We start from the raw sequence: 23,548 nt of genomic DNA on the forward strand, positions 1-23,548 counted from the left end.
AGTTTTTTTCTTTTTAAGCTTAGAAACCTATGGCATTCCACTAAGGCACTTACAGCCTTGAGCTCAATCTTTTGCATCCCCCACTTATTATAATTAGGTTTTATTATCCCACCCTAATTATAATTAAGTCAGAGTTTCCCATGCTAATGTCTCCCCCAACCACTGCAATACAGGTGCATATGCACAATCACCACTCTTACCACTTGACTCTTTCCCTCACAAGCCCTCCAAACAGCCTGACCACAGTTCTTCTGCACCTGCTGGAAATGACACCAACCAACCTCTGCTTATCCTTACAACTATATGTATATAACACTTTTAAAGCCTACTTTTAATTTATTCAGATGCAGTGCATCCCCTATTTATTTAGAACACAAGATCATATTCTGCTTCTCAGGAGTAGAAGTAATCAAAGAGGAATACTGCTGATCAGTATTAATTTCAATCTGTACGTCGTAAAGAACCAACAAAAGGAAAGAGTGAAAACCTATTCTCAGGAAGCTTATGCTTACCTTGAGGTGTCCTTACCTGCCTTGGAAAAATATTAACGAGACAGCAGTTCAGCTAAACCAGATTGCTCTACCAGAGCAATCCAAAAAGAACCATGCTTTTAAAATTTATGCACAGCATGATCAGGAAAGGAAACACTTATGTTCTTTTAAAACATTACCAGAAAATACTAAAATCTCTATGAAAGAGAATTGCTTCAAGCATCCAGCTCTCACTCTTGATCTCCACCAGCAAACACTCTTCCTCGGCAAGCACACACAAAGGAAGATTCAGAAAAAGTTATGGGCCATCATTATCCTACAGATTTTCTCTGATTTCAGTGCCCACTTTGGAACAGAGTTGTGCTTCCAGAGTTATCACCGGGAAACTGATAAACTATGAAGACTCAGAACTATGAAATTGTACCAGACTTCCAGTTACATGTCTAAAGTCGCACTGTTTTCACCTTACAACTTGCAGAAAACACTGCAGCCAGTGTTTTCTAGCTAGGAACTGCTAGTTCCTCATAAAAACAGGAAAATCACCACGGCTATTGATCTCAATTTATTCCTTCCAAACTCACCTGCACACCAGGAATAAGGCTTTTTGCATCAAAAATACAGTTACTTCTTTTCTACTTCTCGTTGCTTTTGCTTACCTATCTCACCCTTACCGTGTTGCCATGAAAGTTGAAGCACATGGTCAGTCTGAGTCACTGAGAACTGCATTTGTTTATGGTTGCTTCTATAAATGATTATACTAGAGATCAGCACACTTGCATGAAGTGTGTTTGTTAGGTCTAATTACAAAAATTCTGCTAGAAAGCAGTCAGATTCCTTTTCCAATCCTTCATCTTCTCTTCCTCTTCACATAGTAGAGGGTACAGTCACAAATTAGTTAAGAAATCTAGCAAAAATTCTTATTCATTTAAGGGGAGATAGTCTATGCAAAGGAAACATTTAAACTCCTTTTCCTCTGCACCTTCCTCTTTTATTATGATAATGAGCAATACTCAGATGCAATTTCCATACATTAAGAAAACAGATTTTTGCATTTAATTTACTAGATACAAATCTTTTTAAGCCAATACACAGAAACATATCATTTTAATAATACCCCCAAAGACATGAAAGAACAGTGCAATGGATTTTAGAGTAAAGCTATAATGAAGCATCAACTTTAGGATCTTGGTAATCACAAAAATCCAAATAAAGCATGTTAACATCTCAATTTTTAAACCAAGAAGAAGTTGATTCCTTCTGAAAATAACTAAATGGTTCACACTCCTTGATGGTATTTTAGCAAGTCTCAGCTACTGGAATCAAGTGATTGTCTAAGAATCAGACTACATTTAAGACACCTCTCTCCTTTTCCCACATACAAATAACTTTTTTTTTTTTAAGCAACACTGAACAGAAAAATGAAAAATACGTAACACTAAGGACATGCAGCAGAGCCCGTGTCCTTTCACTCTCAACTTAATTGCAGGTTTCAACTTTGGGCGCTGATTCTTGATTTCTTCTTGCTTTGAGATGACAGCACCACACTCCCACAGTAGTACCAGTCATGAATTTCCACACCACAGTATCCAGAGGGTGAGCCAGCTAGGCTACGCTGTCACCAGTCTTGTCACTCAGGCCTTACTCCACAGCACACATAGTGACAACAGCAAGCCAGGACTCCAGTTCACTTTTGTTAGGGCTACCTGCAGACTGGGTGGGCTGTATTACGGAGCTGGAAAGATGAGAGGTTCACCCAGAAACAAATCCTGAACGTTCCAGTTCATCTCCACCGCATAGACTACATTGCTCCATATTCACGTTACGCAAAATGTGCACTGCCGCTATTAATTTAACAAGAAGGCATTCTTGCTGCAGCAAAAAGCTGCTTACTTTTCTATGAGCAACCGCAGAGTAACAGTCTGCAGCTCTGACTCCCATTGTGTAGAAAATATTGATATGAATTGTCAGGGCTTATAATTTCAATCACTGTGGATCATAACTGCCTTTGCTCACAATAACTCTTTTTCCATTTCAGCATTTCTGCAACTGGAGTTTCCTGCAGCACTTACTATTTTTCTCTTAAGTGGAGGAGGACTAGGAAAGAACAGGTAATTTTACCCTTCAAAATGTGAATATCTAACAAGTGGTAGTTTCACTAGAGAAGTACATCTAAAATAATCAGGCAGTTTACAATACTCCTTTTAACCTTCTAAGAGGATACATTTGCAAAGCAAATGTTAAGACACTTGTAAGACATGAATGCATAATACATCCAGGAAATTCACTTGTCCAAGACAGCTGGATACACTAAGTACATCCTGATATTCAATTCATTTGAATGGCATTCCCCCAGTAAAACTCGTGCCAGGACAGACACTGAGTCGAGCAACACTAAATGGCATTCACCTTGAAATGGTGTGCAGTATTATTGAAGTTTTCAAATACCTTTCATCCTTGAAGGATTCCAACTTAACATGAACTTTTTAAAGAAACATGAAATTTGTGAAAATGCTATAAAAAGCAGAACAGGAGGTTTGGAGCAATGGAGAATTATCTGGTGGGGAAATGTGGATTTCATGAAATCTATTCCAGTGCTGTAACTCCCTGTGAGATCACACTTTGTGTGGAAAGCTACTATGAACTGCATTAATTTCAGACAAATGCTCAAGGTGCACCATATGTTAAGAATGCTCTTCATCATTCTGCATACACAGACTTTAATAAAAATATCTAGAACACAGAAAGTAGGTCAAATGCAAGCAATTGAGAAGGGTAAGCGATCAATTCTATAAACAGTTTAAATTTATGATAACAATATCAACATATTTCTCCTTCAACTCGTTATCATCAAACAGAATTTCTTCACAGTTCATCTCAGCACCACAACTCCTCTGCAAGCAACTGGGTTTGAAACACAGGCAGTTCTCTCAACAGTGGTGCTCTACCTGCCTGGGAGATGAGCTAGAGGAAGGCTTTAGCTGTAGCTTCCCCATGCACTTGTATATAACAGGCTCTGAAGGGACACCACTTCTGCCTAATCCAGCTGCTCTTGTTCACCACCTCTGTGCTGCCAGAGCTGCAAAGGCATTGGGTGAACCAAACAAGGAACACATCCAAATTAAAATGAACCCCAACAACATTTTTTTTTAAATACAAATATCATTCCCACATCCAATTTACTGTGACTAAACCCAAAGAAAATGACATAAATGCCACCTCTTGCCAGCCTGAGGCACCCAGAGAACTGCAGTCTCAGACACCAAAAACCTCTGTGCCAAGACTCCTTGTGAGCACTCAACACCCTTCTCCTTTAAGTCAGAAACAAGAACACAGTTAGAAGAGCAAACCGCAGTGCAGTGCTCTTGGCAAGCTGCACTTGCCTTGTGACAGATACCGAGACATCTCCCAGCGTGGGAAGGCTTCGTTTCACTTCCTCCACCATGCTGCAACCCCAATGTGCTCCCATCAACCACAGAACAACCTCTCCACCTCCCGGGTTAGTATAGCAATTTGCTCCAGCTGCAAGTTTTGACTGGTCCTAGCAGCCACCTATGAGATCATATGGTAAACCAAGTCACCCATGCACAATTGCATGGTGAGCTCAAAATAATGAATAAAAACTGGTGAAAATAAGCAGCGAGCGTCCTAGTCTGATAGCGGTCAGATGAAGTAACTGAACATTGTGGTCAAAACTGTGAAAAAGAAACACACTCATAAAATATTGTATGCTTTTTTGGTTACAGCAGACAGCATGACAGACAGTAAAACCACATTTCCATGCCTTTTTTTTCTTTTTTTCTTTTTTTTTTTTTTTTAATGGATCTGTGGCTTTTTGCCACGGAGTAATTCTATGGTTTACCAAAATGCAGTCTTTGGGCTTGTTAATTTCATATTTACTTGGCTGGCCTGTAATCTCTCCACTTTTTTAATTAAAAAGGTTTCACTTCAGGCAAGTGTTCATATGAAAAACAGTCATTCGAATCCTAATATTTTTACCCACAAAAACTCACATAGATTCTATCTATTTTGGTTTACAAGAGCCTGTTTTGCACAAAGTATTATAATTATTCCCTTTCATAACAGTAGTTTCCCATGACAATTAGAGACTTAGTTGTGCTATTCTGTTTGGATTAGAAATTTGCCAGAATACAAGAAAGGAAACCTTGAAATCACTGAACTATCCACAGTTTGTTTGCAAACCTGTTCATGAATAATCCCTGGCTGTTTTTCACAAAGACAATGGAAAAAGCCAGGGGGAGGAGGAAGGGAAATATGTTTGATGACTAGTGGATAGCTCAGACTGTGCTTTCTTTGTGTGAGCTTCAGTGAAGATAAAAGAATTAAGTTGGAAAATATTAACCTTTAATATAAAGGGAAGGCAGTTTAAAATGACTGATTTCTTTATTGAAAAAGTCACTTTTCACTACTGCAACATACCATGTTATGAAGGCAAACAAAAGAGAAGTGAGAAAAACGTTTGTTGTTTTTTTTTTTTTTTTTTAACAGTTGCCAACAAGGGCTGCATCAACTCTGCCACAGCAGGTATAACCTCAGCTCATGACCACTAAACTGAAGTTGACTGAAACTAGCTGCTGAACTACCCTTGCTGACCTCTGGATTCTCAGGCTGTTAGAAGGATCTGAGCAAATCTGTCAGAGGCGGTTATAGAGCACCTGTAAGTACTTCAGTTGTACTTTTGGATAAGAACTCCATGTACCTTAAAGCACTTTACCTCAGCTCAGGACTTTTAAGCAATGTTTTAAAAAAGGATGCCATTTTCATCCAGTGCAACTCACAGCCATACATCCACTGCAAAACCTCTCCAGATTTCATTTCATCTGGCTGTAAATTAGACTTGTTCCAGCTCTGCAGATTAAACTAGGCTAGTAAGGGAGAGACCAGGTCCTGAACAGCTGCTCTACATCCAAAATTAGCATCTTTCTCACTAAGAATAAACAGGAAAAGTAGTGGTAGTGGGATGCTCACATAGAGATACTGATCTGCTTTAATGCTCTAAGTCCATTTGCTTCAGCAAGGTGGAAAAGCACAGCAATGTTTCAGAGGAAAACACCAAACACTTACCCTATGCTGTAAACAGTCTTCTAACTAGTATTTCTTTTCCGAAGTCCAACTTCCTTTTAGCCTCAGAACAACACTTATAGCTTCTCATACATGTGGGGTTATTCATAAGCTGAGAAAGGAAGACTTCAGCAATGCTATGATCCTCACTGTTTAGTACTAACTGGGTTTGCCTAATCTTTGACAATTCATGCTGCCATTAACTTCTTTCAACCTCTGCAACAAATAAATTTTAAAAAAGTCTTTTACAGATTCATAGTCTGTAAAACAGCAGGTAGAAATTCCAATGAAGTTAAAAAGAGACTATTTCAGACTACTAGTCCTGCCTGGAATGAGGAGGCGTAGAAGACTTCAACAAAACCTGTATTTTCCTCATCTTTACAATACTATTGCTTATACCAGAGAAACAAGATCCCACTGTGCTGCAGCCACTGGCTATATAGCCGTCAAGTCCCAACTCTGGCATTTGCTAAGGTCTGGGCAGGCTCCTGGTCTCAGGGGGCAGGAGGCACACAGAAATAAGTTGAGACAAGCTATAAGAAAGTTAAATTTTTTTGTGTATTGTTGTGTTTTTTTCCCCCCCCGAACCCTACCAAGTTGAAGTCGTAGTATTATCCATTTTCCAGGTGTAGAACAAAGGCTGAAAAGAGATTACCAAGGAACAAACCTCCTTAATACAAATTAAAGTACAGACTGCAATACTGCCAAAAGGCACGTCAGTGGAGCTTGCTAATTGCAGCTGTGATGAAAAAGACAGCAGAACTCACACGGGAGACAAAATGAGGACAAAACTGTCTTGGGAAATAGCAGCCTGCCCCAAGCACCTTACAGTCTACAGAGATAAACACAGGCACTTGTAAGTGACTCCTGTGTAATAATATCTCACCTCCTGTTTCTTAACATATATTGGTCTCCAAAAACTCCTCTGTGGTAAGTTACGCTCCAGGAAAAAGTATTATTTTCACTTCCCAGACAGAGAATTGAAGCAGTGGAGGTCACAGGTGAAGTCTCAAGAAAGTATGTAATGAGATTTTTAATAATGCCTAAACAGACAAGTTTCCTAATTCAAGCAGAATATCAACAGATAAATGCTAAAGATTTCCAAGAATTCCTAAGAGCAAGATGACATGTAACCACACCTGTAGATACATACGTATGTACGTAACTTAAAAGTCATCCAACATAAAGAGACTGGATTTAGACACTACAGTCCAACACTATGATCTTCCCCCGCTCTCTTCCCCTCTCAGGGATCACACCATACTGAAGTCACCAAAAACACACCAGTGTCAGCTTCCAGCACTGAAGCTCCCTATTAAGTATTTCTCAGTCCCCTTCCCAGACATGTTCAGAAGTATCTTTGGCATCTAGCTCACAACCAAGCCTGGGCAAACACTTCCCCTCAGCACTCCTCCACCCATGTCCCCAAGGGAGCTGAGAACCCCTGCCAGAATGGTTCTCACACAAAGCACAGCAGCAGTCACGTTTGTAAAAAGTAAAAAAGGGTGGAGAAGCGAGAAGCTTCTATGCAACAGCTTAGTGGTTAAAGAATTTAATCACAGTATTACATATATTAATTCTTTCTTTACTCCTCGTTCCCACCTCCTAGGAGCACACCCTACCCATTAGGCTTCTGTGAACTCTGGGAAGGAAATAATCCCTGTTCTTCCACTGCAGTTGAAAAGTCCCATTACCAGATTCTGTTTCCAACCATTGTACATGGTAAGAACATCAGGGGCTAAAACACATGGAAGGGTTTGGGACCAGGATTGGAACTCAGAACAATATCTTCCACACCACCACAGACAGTCCTTCCAGGGCCACAGCACAGCTTCTCTCCTCTTTCATATCCACTGAACCATTAAGCAGCTCATGCAAACCAAACAGCTTTCTGCTGCACCCCCTAGTCTCTACATCCCCTCCTGAGACACAAGTCTCCTTAGCAGACAATAAAGCAAATGAAATAAGATGAACTAAGGATGTTGCCTTGCCCAGCTTTTTTGTGCTTTTTATTGGTTGTTGTTATTATTATGGTAGTCTCTTTTGTTTGCTTAAGAAAAATACGCTGTGTTCAGGCTTTGACAGAACGTTTAGGTCCCATTCTCCTAAAGGTGATTCTGAACTGACCCTACCTAGCGAGACAGCGCTATTCGAGCTGTCCCAAGCAGTGCAAGATTTAACCCCACAACCACCTCAACATTCCTCTGTAAACTGCACTCAGTATGTGCTGTATCTCTTTAACTCCACAATAAATTGCTCAGCTCATCCCAAACACAGCAAGCTCCCTACCGCCCTTTATCCTGCTGGCCCTACAAAGGGACCCACAGCAATACTCCACTGCCTTAGCAAACTGTTGGTCAAAAAGGATGGGCCAAGGTCCCATAGGCAGCCTCTGACAGTGCAAAGCAGAAACTTTCACTTAGAACTTCACAGGCCCCAGACCTTGGCAGCCGAATCACAGCTACCTGGGAGCTCTGTGCTTTGCATCTTGTTAAGAGGCATTTCTTCTGACTACAGACTTGCAATCTCTCCAGGTTCCGCTGCAGGCTTAAAGATATCTCATGACCCTTAATACAGCACATACTTATAGCACCATTTTTCCTTCAAAGTACCTGAATTAAGATTATTCCAAAATCAACTCTTTAGAAGAAAACCACTACTTCTAGGTAGAAAACAGAGCTAAGTAAATTGCATCCAAATAAAAGATAAAATGTCATAATTTCACACCGTGATGCCAATTCGCACAGCATCTTGTATACATGTTTCTAAACTCCTCTTCAGCGGAAACCCACAACCTCAGAAAAAAAAACAAACAACACCCCACATGTACAGCCATGGGGACTCTGCTCTCTCACAGTTCTCTCTATGTGGTGTTCTCTATCTATCTCTATCTGCAATTGTTACCCTCAGTTAAATGTGGTTTTAGAAAGACTCTCAAACAGGAACACTTCCCCAGAAACTTCCAGAATGCTGTAGGTATAGAACTGTAAGTCTTTTCTTATGCTGCCAACAAGGGACATTAGTGAGTATTTTGATGTCACCAGCCTGCAGAGATAAACCAATGAAAGTTGTGAGAGGGGGAGGGATAAATGCCTTCTACAGATGCATGGAAAAATGATTTTATCCTGTTACCCCTGTCAAAGACACCATATTAGTTTTGCTTCATTTAACACCCATCTTCATTGACTGACTCAAACAAAGAATCTATATACGACTTACTTTTAAAGAGTAACATCTCCACATTTATGCATGGACAAATATATAGCAAATTACTCCACCATAAAAGTTCTCTGATGTTCAGAGAAGTCAATGCTTCTTCCACAATTACTGTGCTAGAGCAAAAAATGCAAAAGACCCTCATCAATTCCTGGATTTATTAATTTTGTTTAGAGGGACACTAAGCGAAAAAGCACACAGTTCATTCCCAGAAGCTAAGAACTAATGAAAGAAACTGTAAATAAACAACCTGTTCACAACACAACAGCTTTCTGCAATTAGGACAGAAAGCCAACTGGTTAAACCCAGTCTAAGAACACATTATCTTCTCTTTGGCAATATACCGATATAAACATGGAGTCTGTTTTATGTACAAAGTCTTTCCATCTTTATTGTGCTATTCACATAATGGACTGATATTTTCAGAGGTGTCTACTTAGTACCAAGTCACATGCTATATGAAATTACAAAGAGTAGACAGTATTGTGTTGTAGTTGACTCTTTTGCACATCAGCACAGTGCCATCTTTCAAAGGGTTTACTGTGAAGCTGGATGGATGTCATACAGAATGAATGGTACTGCAGGGAAGTATAGGACGTGAGAAGAAAGCTTATTAACTGGTTTCCTCCAATCCCTGTTCTTTGCCTCCTCATTCAAATGAAAGAGGTTTGGTCAGCTTTGTCCATGCTGCTTTTGATTTTCTTCTCCAGACACTATCACAGGACCAGTTCACCATTTCCAAATATCTCCAAATACAGTTAACACAGAAGCAGGCAGGAGAATGACTCTCTCTAGTGTTTTCTTCTGGTGGCCCCTAGGGCATAAGGACAAAGGAAAACCCACCACAGCTAAGGCACTGCTGGACTTCATTACAAAGCTGATATAGGTTTGGAAGAAGTTCTCCTCTCTCAACAGCAAATATATATTTATTCAATATTCTGTGATTCTCTAGGGCCTCTCATCTAATAATGGAAGTTAGCAAATTAAATCTTACATCACTCCTGTCATGTAAATATCACCACCATTTCAGAGATTTTCACAAAGGGATGCAGAACTGCAGAACTGAACTGTGAGTTCAGTGAAACCACCGCTGCTAATTTGTCACACACACCTTCCACTAAATGGCCTCTTTCCTAGATCCAAGAGAGTCAGGTCCACAGGTAAGCATTTAAAAGTACCCACTATAGGAAACAGAACACATATCAACACTGGCTTTCCACTCTAGGCACAAAGTACCTTGTAGAGATTGAGCAATGAACTCACATCTCCTCACTCTGCAGCTGCCATGAAAAGCCAGCAGATCCTCATGCCCCTCCTGATGCCAAAACCACAGCACAGCCAGTTCATCTCTTGGAGTTAAATGGCCTCACAAAGCCCAATCTGGGTTCTTGGCTGCCTGGCAACTGCCTGATAGTCCTCCAACTCCAAGCAAAATCTCACAGGTTAGACAGAAAGCCAGTCAGAGACACCACAGGGGCCTCTTACAGAAACCCAGCCATGCATGGCCCTTGGCGAGGCACCTTCCACAAAAACATGGACAAACACCACAAAGTCCACACCTGACCCTTTCCTGAGCCATGATAAGCTTCACAGCAGCTATTTTGATGCACAGTGAACCACTGTGTTTTCAAAATTAATCAATGAAATGTTTTAGCTGTGAAATACAGCTGCAATTTCCTTATTCATCTCTAAGAAAGGAGAGAAATGGCAAAAAGCGGTTGCCCAAGATAAATGTTAACATCATTCCCTTTTCTCCATGGTTTTAAAAGCTAAAATTTTAATTAAGTGCCAACTCATGTGTTTGCTGGATATCTGAATTACATCCTTCTGGAAGTCCTGTAAGCTACCTGCATCATAAGGTATAAGCATCAATATGTTCCATCTTTGCTGTTGAGAAACAAATGGTCTCAAGAAAGAAAATGAGTAACTAAAATGCCTCCACTGTTTCTAACGACTCATTTTAAACAATGCCACCAAGTTAACAGGCATCACCCACTGAGCAGCTGTGAAGAAGCATACCCAAGACGTCCCAAAACTCTATACACTACCTTGCAAGCTCCTTCCTGCTATGAAGGGTGAGCTGAGGCCAGGCATCGAAAAGCATGGAAACCTCCTGCTGCCTGCTCCCCTTTACACCATACCAGCACCTCACCCGAGCTTAGGCCACATGTGTTTGCCCTACTGTATCTTAATTCTGTGGTATGGGGTCTGAACTCTGAAAATACATGAGGAAACAGGTTCTTTTGCTTTCAGATCCACCACTTAAAAATATGAATGTGTCCCTGTACACGCAACTGACTGAAGCCCCTTTGATGCACCAGCATCAGCTTTATCAAGCTCTCTGTGCAGATGAGTGCCCATCTATCACAGGCAGCTCAGCCCCAAAGCCATCAGTGCACTCCTTCTGAAGAACACCAGGAAACGGGACGCAAGATTTCTGCCTCTGCAAACTCCCCAAGCCATCGAGAGAAGCCCGGCACATAAGCAGACAGAAACGAATACATGAGAAGCTTACTTCATTTGGGATAGAGGAAAGAACAGGGTTTTTAAAAATTAAATGCTTTCAGTGATCATCTACAACGTGCACCAAGCATTCAACAGGAGCCAAACAAAATTGACTGGCAGGACTTATTAGTATGCAGACTCTTCATAGCATGAAAGGGACAGATTTTGATTTTTTCTCAACTGTGAGATGCTCTGCTGAGGATTTACAGCAAACACAAGAAAAAAGAAAAGCACACATTCTCATTGCCAATGTTCCACATCCCAAACATAATAGTGAGAGGTTTTTCCTCCTTTGAAGAAGTTGAATCTCATCCAGCAAATGACAGAAACCTCTGGCAATACAAGATCGTGTGGAGAAATCATTTAAGCAGACCGAAAGAAAGAGGCCAAGTCAGAAGACCTCCACTCAAAACAACACCGTGTCCTGCGCTCCCTCTCCTTCTAACATTGATGGGGAAATCACCACAAGTATGTTTCTGGCATTGTGGCATAAAATACTAAAAAAAAATTAAAAAGCAATTCTAAATTATGTACGTATCTTTTATACTTTGTATTATTTTTCCTTAGTAGAGTACAGCTCATATACTTTCAAGAATAAAAACACAACAATAATTGCAAGCTGCATCAGATGTCCAGCTTCCTGAACTTTACTGTGAACCTTAAGAGGCTTTACTCTTTACTAGCAAGAAACTATTACAGAAGAACACTGGAGAAAAAACTAAAAAACATGAGCCAAGTGCAGTCTGGCAGCTTAAAATTAGAAGAGAAATAAAAAGAACCCCAAATTTATTATTTATCTCATGATTAATTTTCATCCAATCTTGTGATTTTCTGGGGATTGGCATGATTTAACATTTAGAGTTGGCAATAGAGCATACCATACAAATACATAACAATAAAGAGACCAATTCAAGTTTACCGTGGGGACTATAACTTTGACTGGCCTGACATCTGCACATTTAAACATCTCAGCCATAACATCACAGTGTTCAATGCCAGAACATTACGTACCTGTCATAGGCTAGTAAAAATGATTCTGTAAGTCTAAATCCTGTTTACACAGGCAAGAAAGAACTATGTACAGTTCTAGTCACCATTTGTGATATATTTTCATTATATTTAAAAAACACTAAAAAAGAAAGTTACAAACATCTTCTCTTGACACAGTGCCAGTATGTCCCCCACTACACTTAACTACCACATTTGTGTCACCACTACGATAAAGAATAATAAGGAAAAAATTTGTTGTAAATATTACTTCGAGGTAACAGTAGAACATGAAATTATCAACTTGAACCAAGACAAAACCTGTAAAAATACACCTATGAACAGAGACACTGACTCTTAGAAACACCTAATATTTTTACATTTTAAAATAAAGATTACTTTCTCATTTAAACCTTCAATTTATTTTATAGAATTGCATTTCTGGAGTATGGATAGGTACAGCTTCAAGTATACTGTCACCTATTACTTAGTGCAAGCATCAGTTTATACTTCCCAAGTTTCACATTATCATCTTTGCTCTGTTCCCTTTGTGCCTTGTGGGTAAATAGGTTTTCTGAAAATCAGTGGCAACAGACATGCTCAATCTGCAGACAGCAGCAGAAGTGACTTCTGCAACAATTATAACTCCTCTGTTCAATAGCCGGCACACATCCGTGACAGACTTGGTGCTCTGTTCTATTCTCACAAATTTCTACAAACGACAGGCTGCCCCTTATTAAAAAAATCAAAATACTAATAAGGCCAAATTGCTAATTCTCAATATAGGTAGTATTATGTGTAAAAATAAAAAAAATTCTGTTTCTCTACATATGCTGTGACAGACAGGAGGGTATCACCCTTACTGTACCCTGAAGAGAAAAAACAGAATCTCTGCCCTGAGAAGCCTCTAGTCACGATTATTTCACATCCTTGAACCTTCATGCTAAAAGTTATTTATTTCAGTTGCAGAACCAAGCAGCTAAAGATTTTCAAGCTAGATTTACAGTCGCCTCTGCAGCCTTAATTCTACTTTCCTAATGTCTATTTTGTGCAGTGAAAGAGGTCCTCTAGGAAAAGCGATAATGAGATCAGTGAGTGTATAAGCAAGACCTGCAGCACGCTGCAGACACACAATGGGGCAGGATCAAACTAACATACACAGTGTAAAGCCTGAGCATCCTAGCACCCACGCTTTGAAACCTCTCCGCTAATTAATGGTTTTTTTTCTCTCTTTTTTAATGACCTCGGCACTTATTTTTTTACCCCTGAAAGGAAGGCAAATCTCATTGTACAGTATGCTGCAACCGCAATTACACATGAAACGGTGACATCGCTCCTCACTCCTCTAGCTCTGACTGCTCAGCACGAGCCTCGCAGTGTAGCTGTGCCTGAAGCTGTGCTAGCTGTCCAGGAGCAAGATCCCCCTCACCATCCTCCACCTCCACAGCACCTAGGGGCTACCCATCACTACAAAATCCCTGACTGCAAACAGTAAAGGTGACATTTTCTTGCAAGGGGAAAAAAAAAACAAACACACACACACAAAAAAAAAAACCCACAAAAACAAACAAACAAAAAAGCCACAAATTTCTGTGAGAATTTTTGATAGCACAAAAGTGTTAGGCAACCCTAGTCATAGGGTCACCTTTGGCTTCCCCAGTAACTACAAGTGTGCCCATAAACTAACACAGACAGTGAGGCAGTATTGCAGCAGCTAGGATCTTTCAAAGGCAGAGAAATGCTTTTATGTGTAAGCAAATGCGAGGACAGCCTTCTGCAAGGAAAAACAGAATGTATGACTTAATTTTAAAGTTTGCTCAGCATGTTTTGTGCTACTTCCTATGTCTTAAGCATCTGTCTGAATTGGCAAAACAAGTGGGTGAATATGACATTTTCGTTTCCTTGTGTATAGCAAAATAAGGATGAAATGCAGACTCTCATCCTAATATACATTATTCTGAAATTGAAGGGGGTAAGCTTACTTCAACAGTAACAACACAGAGAAGTGCAAACAACAAAATGAGTAAATTAACATGTCCTCCCCACAGAAAGCTTGTCCAACATCTGTGTCAGGGAAAAAAACATCTTGCTTAAGAATTGAGTCATTAATACAAAGCAAGAGGTTTCTGGTTTAACTGCAGAACAGCACGTTTCTTAAGTTTTCATAAGCTTGTAAGCTGTTCCACTGGCTTCAGAGGTTAAATAACCTAAAACTCAGACAAAAAAGCCTCAGTAGTCAAACGGATTTGACAATCTCTTTTTTGCATTTTGTGACTTTGATGGAAAAGTCACTTGTTTTTCTCTTCCTTCTTAACAGTCCTGGGTGAGCTGCAGTCTTCAAAATTTCACTTCTAATTTTTCTCATTCTAAAGTTTTCCAGTTCTGACTACTCACTGCCTGTATCTCTGTTAAATCTTTCCTACTGTTTATAACAGAGAACAAATTCAGCCAGTAAAATGTTAGCTGGCTTTCCAGCTATTCTTCACACAGAATATACCTTCAGCTGCTGCCTGTTAGAAAAACAAAGTTTGCACACACATGTGCACACAGATCCACGCCAAGCCTAGCCCACTGCTAATGAAACAAAGAGTGCTTTTCTGTTACATACACAGCGTACACACAAACCAATTCCCTGTGATGTATGTGTTTTATGGCTGCGAAGATGAAAAATGGCCAAAACTCAGCCCTAAATTAAACAAATTGATTCCCATCTTTACCCTTTTACCAAAATAATTTACTAAGGCTTAAGAAGCAAGCAGACTCAAGGCTGGGATGTCGTACAACCCATATATTAACTCAGTCGGCAATAAATCTCCCCTTACTCTCCAAGCTCTATACTATTTTCTTAAATAGCTCACTATAAAGCCCCAACCTAATTAAAAACAGCTTTCTCGGCAACAGTGGCCTTGATTTCACTTATTTACACATTAACTGCAGCATCCGTTTGGCCAATCCAGTCTATTCCCCGTACCACGCAGGGCCTTTTATCTGCCCTGGACAGCGTTTTCTCCAGCAGATGAAGTAGATGCCGATTGATTTGCTGTCGAGCATGGTAAATTAATAGCAACAAATTGCTGAGGGCCCCATCTCACTGCTCCACCATGCTTCGGCAGTTTTGCTTTATTTGCTCCATGATGGGCAGCAGTCAGGCCTCTTCAAGTCAATTTCTTCTTAACAACCTGCAATACTTTTCAATGGTGAAAATAGAGCCGTTCCTTGTAAGTCAGAAATCAATATCCTATTGCCCTTAGAAAATGCTAAACAAGCAGTATTGGCAATCCACTTGGTACTAGAGGGTATCAGATATAATGCAAATCCATATCGCTTCCCTCCTCATAGTTATTACAGTTTGCTAAAAGGTTCCTAATGCCATTTATCATCATTTACCATCGACTACTGCAGCTATGATTATGATATCCTATCAGCTAGTAGAGCCCTTTCATTTCTATCCAATTAATATTTTAGCAGCACTCAAATGGTTGTTGCCCAAGTCTTCTAATAAAATTTACATGGATTGAACTGAAATGGTTTGGGTTTTTTTTCCGTTACTGTGATCTTAAGAAGTAATTTCATTTATTTTTCAACACACAGCTTCTTAAGAGATCTGAATTTGCCTTCAAAAATGCTGAAATCCAGCATTCCAATGTGTGAATTAGTTCAAAGATGTAGGCCTGACCAAAAAGAGAAAATCATCATTTACATACTTCCACCTCTAAAAAGAGAATGGAAATTAGAAGAGAATGCTCTATCCTGCTTATGTCTTCCATCAGTCTCATTCACAAATATCTGCTGTCTGGAGCCAAATACAGACACTTATTTTAAGTGATAATTACAATTCTCAATTAAAACCTTCAGAAAGCATGTTTGATTACAGCAATTTAAATAAACTGTTTACCATAACATTAAAACAGCCTAATTTCAGAAATTAAACCAAATGACCATCAACAAGTAGCAACACTGTATTAGAAACATAGCGCAGTATGTCAAGTATTCATTCATAAATCATTCACTGAGCCTCAAAAAGAAAAAAAAAAAAAAAAAAAGCAACTTTGTAGGAAATGAACTTCTTTAGATCACACTCACACATTCTCCTTTATTCTAATGCTAAGATTTACAATCACAGGGAAGTATCTGTTCATACTGCAATCCAAAATCCCCAACCTACTGTCTTTTTTTTTTTTTTTTCCCCGAATGTGTCTATTTTGAAGCTCTATTGATCCCATTAGAGAATATCAAAAATTAGCTTAATGTCTTAGGCTATAACACCACATGTCACAACACACCCCACACTTGTCTTAAAAAAAAAAAACAAAAAACAAAAAGCTACAAATGACTAATTCTACCAGTCTAATGCTATTTACTCAGTTACCAAAATTTAAATTAATTATGTTCTCAAACATAATTGTTAAAAATTGGCAACATTATGCAGGCTTAATTAAGATTAAATCCAATTTACTAAATGTACTTTAATTGGTACTAATTACATTAGCTTTCCTTTCAGAATGACAAATTCCCCATAGGTTTCACTTTAATAGTCTTCTATCAAAATCAACACAGGATGACTGATGATGAGCATCACACGAGGGGTGGGAAAGCAACGCTCTCTCCCTCCTCCCCTGCCCGGCATGCATACACACTATTGCCGCGCTCCACGTTTATCCTTTTATCAATTTGCTAAGTCACAGAGTCATGACTCCATCACAGCCATCATTTTCTGTTCCAGTGAAAAATTTCTCTAAAAATAAATACTCTGTGGCTGGGAGCAGCCAAGAAGAACAGAAGCTTTAACAGAAAAATACACAAAGGTTTCAAATATCAGGGCCACCAATTACTAGGGTACTTCCAAGGACTCCAGGGAGTCCTGCTCTTGAACCCTTTGAGACGCAAATCTAGTAAGTGAATAAGCCTAACCTGATCTCAGGAACTCGGCCCAATTACGCCGAAGGGCAACTTCACCGCATTATTGCCTGCTTTCCATTACAAGGGCATCCAGTAGTACATCTGGAAAGAACCTAAGAGGAACCAAAGCTGTCTGCCCACAAAAACAAATAAAGACAGATATGCCTCTGTGCTAAAGTGAAAAAAAAAGAAAAAAAAAAGGAAGAAAATATAATAAGTAGGTGGTTTGCAGGGCTGTCTGTATTTCATAATGTGATAAACTGCCCTCAGGATTTTTGATATGATTGAATTTAGAAAGCTGGGGGGGGAAAGAGGAATAGAAGAAGAAAAAAAGAATCGCTCAATTTCAGGCGAGGAAAATTCAAAGATCTGAGAGGAAGAAAAGGGAATTTAAAGTGGAATTTAAAAAAGATTCACGCACATCAAATGAAACAATCAACTCCCTATATACACAAAATTGGGCCCCCACACTGCCATCACAAAGCAAAATGGGAAATATGTTGCATTTGCAGTAGCAAGAGCAGAAAGGGAAAAAAACACTGTGGGAAAAGCAGAGGAGACACGAAGATACAAACGAATATCAGATTTAGGAATGATAGCAAGTGAGTTTCATAGCCGCAGCTGATTTGAATCAACATCTGACAAAATATTTAAGTGTTTTGCATGAGAGTAGACTACTTGAACTACTAATTCAAACAGACTGAGCAGTACTGGAAAAGGGTGTTTAATTAAAACTTGAGTCCTTTGTCATCCTCATATTTAGCTGAAGCTAGGGACTTAATTTTTTTCAGAATATCATTGACATCTCCATTGCCGCAATCATACACAATTTCTGAAGCATTTAGAAATTAAAAATTAAAATCAGTTTTAAGTGAGTTTCCCCTACGTCAAACAAACTAATTACACATTTTATTTGCAAGCCAATACTGTCCCACATCATTTTGCATGGTTAGTTGAAGTTTGAAGTCTACATACAACTAATTGCTGTACGTGCAAAGCACCCAGAAATATAAATAAGTCTAACTGCAATAGCCGCTCTCAAACACAAGTAAGAATACACTACGTAGGTGGCCTGCAGAGACTCTGGACTGGGTGAATTGTTCTTGTGCATGACACCAACTCTGCTTTTCAGACAGGACCCAGCCAGCCCAGCTGTTCTGCCACCCTACATCTTCCACCCCACAGCATTACAGGGCCTGGCTGCAAGCCAGGCACTGCACTCACGCTCCACAGGTCTATGCCGGGCTTCCAGAGCTCTGCAGTGTCACAGGCAAACCACTCCAAGGACAGAAAACCCTCTGCCTTTGTACTAGCCTACCATCTAACATCAATGGCCTTCATCAGCACTGGAAGTACTGGAGTGCTAACGGGACACAAAATATAACAAACATGAAAAAAAAAAATCTGAATTCAGTTTGTTCTCACTGAGATAAAGGAGTTCTATTTCCACAACCCAGAGAAGTTCCACATCCACTACTTAGATTAGGAACACATACAAGCCAATTGTCAGACGGTGTTTCTTCTCCCATTCAACCATTTATTTCTGTCATTCACCCTTTCCAGCAACATGGGTGAACTGCTCAACCGTTTGCTAAAATGAGTTGTCAGTATTAAACTCCACCATATTAAAAGTTCTCTCGCTGGAAAAGAGGTCAGATGTTTAATTCATTCTCCTCCAGAGAAGGTTAAAAACACACATTACTGAATAAGAAATTCTGATTTACACTGCCATGCTCCATACCGGTAATCTCCTGCTAATCTCAGCCTAAGTGCTAGACTTCAAGGCATAGAACCAAGTGAAACATCACCCTTCTGGAAAGCTCCTTTACCCTTTCGTGTCTGACATGCTGAGACACTTGCTTTTTGAGAAGGGTGCTGGTAGGCAACCTGAGGGAGACAGCAACATGGCTGCACACTGATTGCCGCTGTAGTTCCAGCTTAAAACAGCCCCAGTTAACTGAGAATGAGCCCTTTCCACACCCAAACACATGTCCCTTGACACCCGATATGCATTCACAATGCAGCTATCACTCCAAAAAGGCGGCCCCAGCAGCACAAGGCCAAGGCGACTCAGGGCTGCGCCCGTCTTACCCCTGTACACAATGTGCTCCATACAGCCAAACACAGGGGGTGTCTGGGCCAGCAAGGAGCACAGAAAATTTCCTGCACACTTCAGCATGCAATTAAGGCAACTTGCACATAGCAGACATCTGGTTAAGGCTGATGGGAAAAATTACAGTGAGCGTTCTTACACAAAGCAAAATATTTACCTACCTGTTTATGCATTTCTATATTCAGCCCATAGGACATCTCATAATACTAAGAAAGAAGAAAACGACTGTTAGACCTTACAATTTATAACAGCCATTCCAAAATTTGCTCTGACTCAGACATCATCCGTACAAAGACAGAGACCCAGAAATGTTTACTCGCCAGGAGAGCTCCTGGAATTTGACAGCATGTCGCAGTTGCCCATTTTTCTTGCTTTTTATTTTATCTATGTCACTTCTTGGCAAATCTACAAAGGATGGCTATAGAACAAGCAAAAAAAACAGACAACAAAAAAATCATGAAAAGTAATCACAGCCAGAGTTACAGATTAGAAGCAGAAAAGCACATAGAGAACACTCAAGATTTTATTCCCTAGCACACATGAAAGATGCAAAAAAAAAAAAAAAAAAGCCTGAAGTGCCTGAAGCCAGACAGACGTATAAATCAGCAGACAACTCAACGAACAGTTATTCGATATTTTAAATTAAAAACACAAAAAAGCTGTGACTGGACGGCAGGGATGAAAAGAAGGCAGAAGCACATCGGCCAGAGAGTCAGGCAGACATGCCACTCCGACATCCCCCATCACAGGGAGTAGGGTCAGCGTGCAGCTCAGTGGTACACCATACTCAGGACTTAAGCAAATCAAGCATGAAAAAGACAAATGCAAGACTTAACATATGCCTGTGCTCCTGGTTAAGAATTTTTCAAGGTTATTTCCTTTTTTTTTTGTGGATACCGGGGTGTTATTTGTCAGGCACATATAGAAAGCAGCTAATCCTTTGTAGATGTACAAGGTAGCGGGCAGCACAGGCTCCTCAGAGTCAACACAATCCATCATGCAATTATGTGCAGGGAGACATTTTCCTGCGCGCCTCACTTGGCCACACAGTCCATAGCCCTCTAAGAAACTCCTCACACTCAAAGCCCCACCATTCCCAGTTCAGTAGAGCAATGAACAGCAGCACAGGAACAACAGCTCTTCTAAGGCAGGAGGCTTTGGGCCACAGATATACCTACACAACTCTGAACACAGTACGGGGGGAAAGGGGGGGGATGGAAATAAAAGCATTATCCCAGAGCACTTTATGACAGCAGAGGGAAACCAGCAGGAATAACCACATTATCCCCAGAAGCACTTGCTGGAGTTGCAAGGGATGTGCCAGCATGGTGAGGACACGTCCTCCGTTGCTCGGGACATTAAGCGGCAGATTTTGCACACAGTATGGCTGCTGCAAAGAAGTTACAAGCCCTGAACTAAGAACTAGCGATGGGAGCACTGATGCAGCCTCACAGCAGCAGCACTCGCTGTCATCTCTCTGCTTGCCTCCAGCAACCTGAGTGCATCTCGGTCTCAGCACATCGCGCTCACAGACGCTCTAACTGCTCTGCAGCTCACTTACCATGACATAATGCCGCTGCATCTCTGTCTTCTCGCTGGCCAGCTTCTCACATTCTAGCTTTAAACTGTGCAAGACACAAGAAAAGCATGGGTGCTTCATCACGCCAACCAATACCCCCCCACACTCGGGGTCTCCCCTTCCCAGCGCTTCTCCACGTGCAGACAGACAGGTAAGTCCCGGCTCCTGCCCAGGGCTCCGAGGGGAGATCCGCGGTCCCTCCCGAAAGAGAAAAAACCCTCCTCACTCCCGTGCAGCTGTTCCCAGACGAAAAGAGACAGGGAAAGCACCGCACACAGTCTCGCACCTATGGCGGTAAGCCTGAGGAGTCACAGAACAAACCCGCGGTTTGGTTAGGGAAGTTTTTGTTTCCACGAGTTTTATGAACACCTTCCACTTCGTTCGGAGCAAAAGTACATCCACGCTCCGAGGACACAAAAGTTACCGCGCTTTCGTCGGGGGGTTTACATTGCCGGGTGGCAGAAGGGCAGCGAGCTGCTGTGGGGCAGCGCGGGGCACAGACAGCTTCGGTGCGGCGCGAGAGGGGCAGGGCCCGGCCGCTCCCCGCGCCCACCCGAGAAGGCACAGACGAAGGACAGCACGGCCACCCCAAGGCAGGCGCCGGGCAGCGTTACCTGTGGTACTGCGCCTGCAGGAACTGGAACTCCTCCTTAATCCGATCGCAGGACTCGGAGATGGTGAATTTAAAGGGCTGCGCTGGCTGGTGCGGAGCCTGCAAGCAAGCGACACGGTCGTTCCGCCGCCCCTCGGTCGCTCCGCGCCCCCCGGCCCCGTGCTCTCCGACATGGCCTCGGGGGTTTCGGGGAGCGGGGGTGCCGCCCGCCGGGACCCGGGAGGGCCGCGCGGGGCAGCAACTCGGGGCGGCGGCGGCGGACAACAATAAGAAAATGGCTCCAACTCGGCGGGCCGCGCCGCACTCACCGGGTGCCGGGTCTGCGGGTACATCTTGCTCAGGTCGCGGATCATCCACGCCGCTTCGGGGGGCGCTGGCGGCCGCGCTCAGGGCTCAGCGCTCAGCGCTAGGGCGCTGCGACAACAAGGGGCGCCCCGGCCCCGCCGCCCCGGGGCTGGCGGGGCACCCCGGGTGGCAGCGGCAGCGGTAGCGAGGCGCGGCGGCGTCCCCGGGGCCCGGGGGCCGCTGCCACATCCCCCGGGGGCGGGCGGCGCCGAGCGGCTCTCTCCGAGCACCGCCGCTTCGAGCGCTCCGGAGGGAGAGGAGGAGCACGAAGAGGAGGAGAAGGAGGCAAGCAGGGAGAGCCCCTGGGCCGGGGGCGCTGCGCCGAAGGTCCCCGTTCGCAGTTCTCAGCCTCCCGCAAACTTTTAGTGCCGGCGGCGGGGCAGCGGCGCCGGGCGGGGCGGAGCGGGGCGGCGCTGCCGCGGGGCCGAAGCGCGGGGGCCGCTCCTGCCGCTACCGCATCGCGGGGCTCCGCTCGGGAGGATCGGTTAAAAACAAGATTTAAAAAAAAAAAAAAAAAAAAAAAAAAAAGAGAAAAATTAAAAAATTAAAAAGAGAGAGAGAGAGGACGAAGACGGTACGGTCCGCGCTGTTTTATTTGTATTTTGATTTCTAGTTCTCCTCCGCCTGTCCAAACTCCGGGAAGCGGCAGCAGCGCGTACAGAGCGCCGTGCCCGGCCCGGCCCGGCCCGGCCCGGCCCGGCCCACACTGCCCTGCCCAGCCCTGCCCTGCGCCCGGCGCCACCGCTCCTCGCCGCTCCCACCGCACGCTCTGCCGAGGTGACTCCTTTGACCAAATTTAGCAGCGCCTCGTCATTAACATTCTGATACATATTCACAGCGGCCGGAAGGCCACCGCCCGCGGGGCACCCTGGGAGCCGTAGTCCTCTCGGGAGGCGGCCTCCCCGCCCCTCGCGCGCGCGCCTCCGCCCGCCGGACTTCCCCTCCCGTCGGGCACCGCGGCGCTTCCCGCCCCCCTCGCGCGCCCCCCTCCTCGCTCTGCCCACGAAGGGCGTCGCCGGCGACCAATCAGCGGCGCCCTCGCGTTAATCGCTGTTCTGTATTAATGCCCATCATTTCGCCGCTGACAAATGAGCACAGGGGCTCTGAGATAGAGGGCGGGGGGGGGGGTGGTCCCCACGTGGGAACCTGACGCCTCACGGGCCCGCGACCAATCAGGCGGCAGCCCGGGCTTCTCCTCTTCTGTTTTCCCGCCGCCTGAGGCGGAGCTTTGAGATCGCCGCCGTTCCATAGCGCCGGCGTTCGAACAGGGGAAACATTTGTTCAGCTGTCAATCAAAGTAACGTGGGCTGGTGTCGGCTGCCGCGCTGCTGCTCCCGCCGCGTCCTGCGCGCGGGGTGGCGGCGCGGCGGGAGCGGGGACCGGGGAGTTGTGGGGTGGAAGTGGGGGTGCGGGAGGGGCGGCCCTGCCCTCGCCCAACCCGGCGGCAGCCGCCTGACCGTGCCCGCCGAGAGGGCTGCACGCTAACGAGGGGCGGCGGCGCCTGAGGGCGGTGAGGGCGACCCCCGCCGGGCGGGCTGCGCGCACCGATCGCAGAGTTGCCGGGGCCGCGGAGCTCCGCGCCGGGCTGAGGCGGGTGGTGCTGCCCTCCCGCGGGGCTGGTGCGGCAGCCTCAAGTGGTGCGGGACTGGCGAAGGCCTCTGCCCCGCGTTCGGCGGGTCACCGCGCGAACAGAATGCTGTCAGATACCGTGGTCAGCGTCA

The 23,548-nt window shown here is 43.4% G+C and overlaps 1 protein-coding gene across 2 annotated transcripts in view; it reads right to left on the bottom strand.

The window, feature by feature from the left end:
- TLE4 (TLE family member 4, transcriptional corepressor) overlaps positions 1-21,945 on the bottom strand; it is a 100,339-nt gene extending 78,394 nt beyond the window's left edge. Inside the window, exons 1-4 of one of the 2 annotated variants that reach the window (XM_052700767.1) lie at positions 21,791-21,945; positions 21,484-21,581; positions 20,852-20,915; positions 19,452-19,496 (exon numbers count right to left, since the gene is read on the bottom strand). In XM_052700767.1, coding sequence (XP_052556727.1) covers positions 19,452-19,496; positions 20,852-20,915; positions 21,484-21,581; positions 21,791-21,835 — 252 coding nt within the window. In that variant the 5' untranslated portion in view covers positions 21,836-21,945. The remainder of the gene's footprint in view (positions 1-19,451; positions 19,497-20,851; positions 20,916-21,483; positions 21,582-21,790) is intronic. The other variant, XM_052700768.1, reaches the window with a different exon arrangement.
- Between the last annotated feature and the right edge of the window lie 1,603 nt (positions 21,946-23,548).

The sequence above is a fragment of the Tympanuchus pallidicinctus genome, unplaced genomic scaffold, assembly GCF_026119805.1.
Source record: "Tympanuchus pallidicinctus isolate F22 unplaced genomic scaffold, pur_lepc_1.0 scaffold4, whole genome shotgun sequence".
Lineage (NCBI taxonomy): Eukaryota > Metazoa > Chordata > Aves > Galliformes > Phasianidae > Tympanuchus > Tympanuchus pallidicinctus.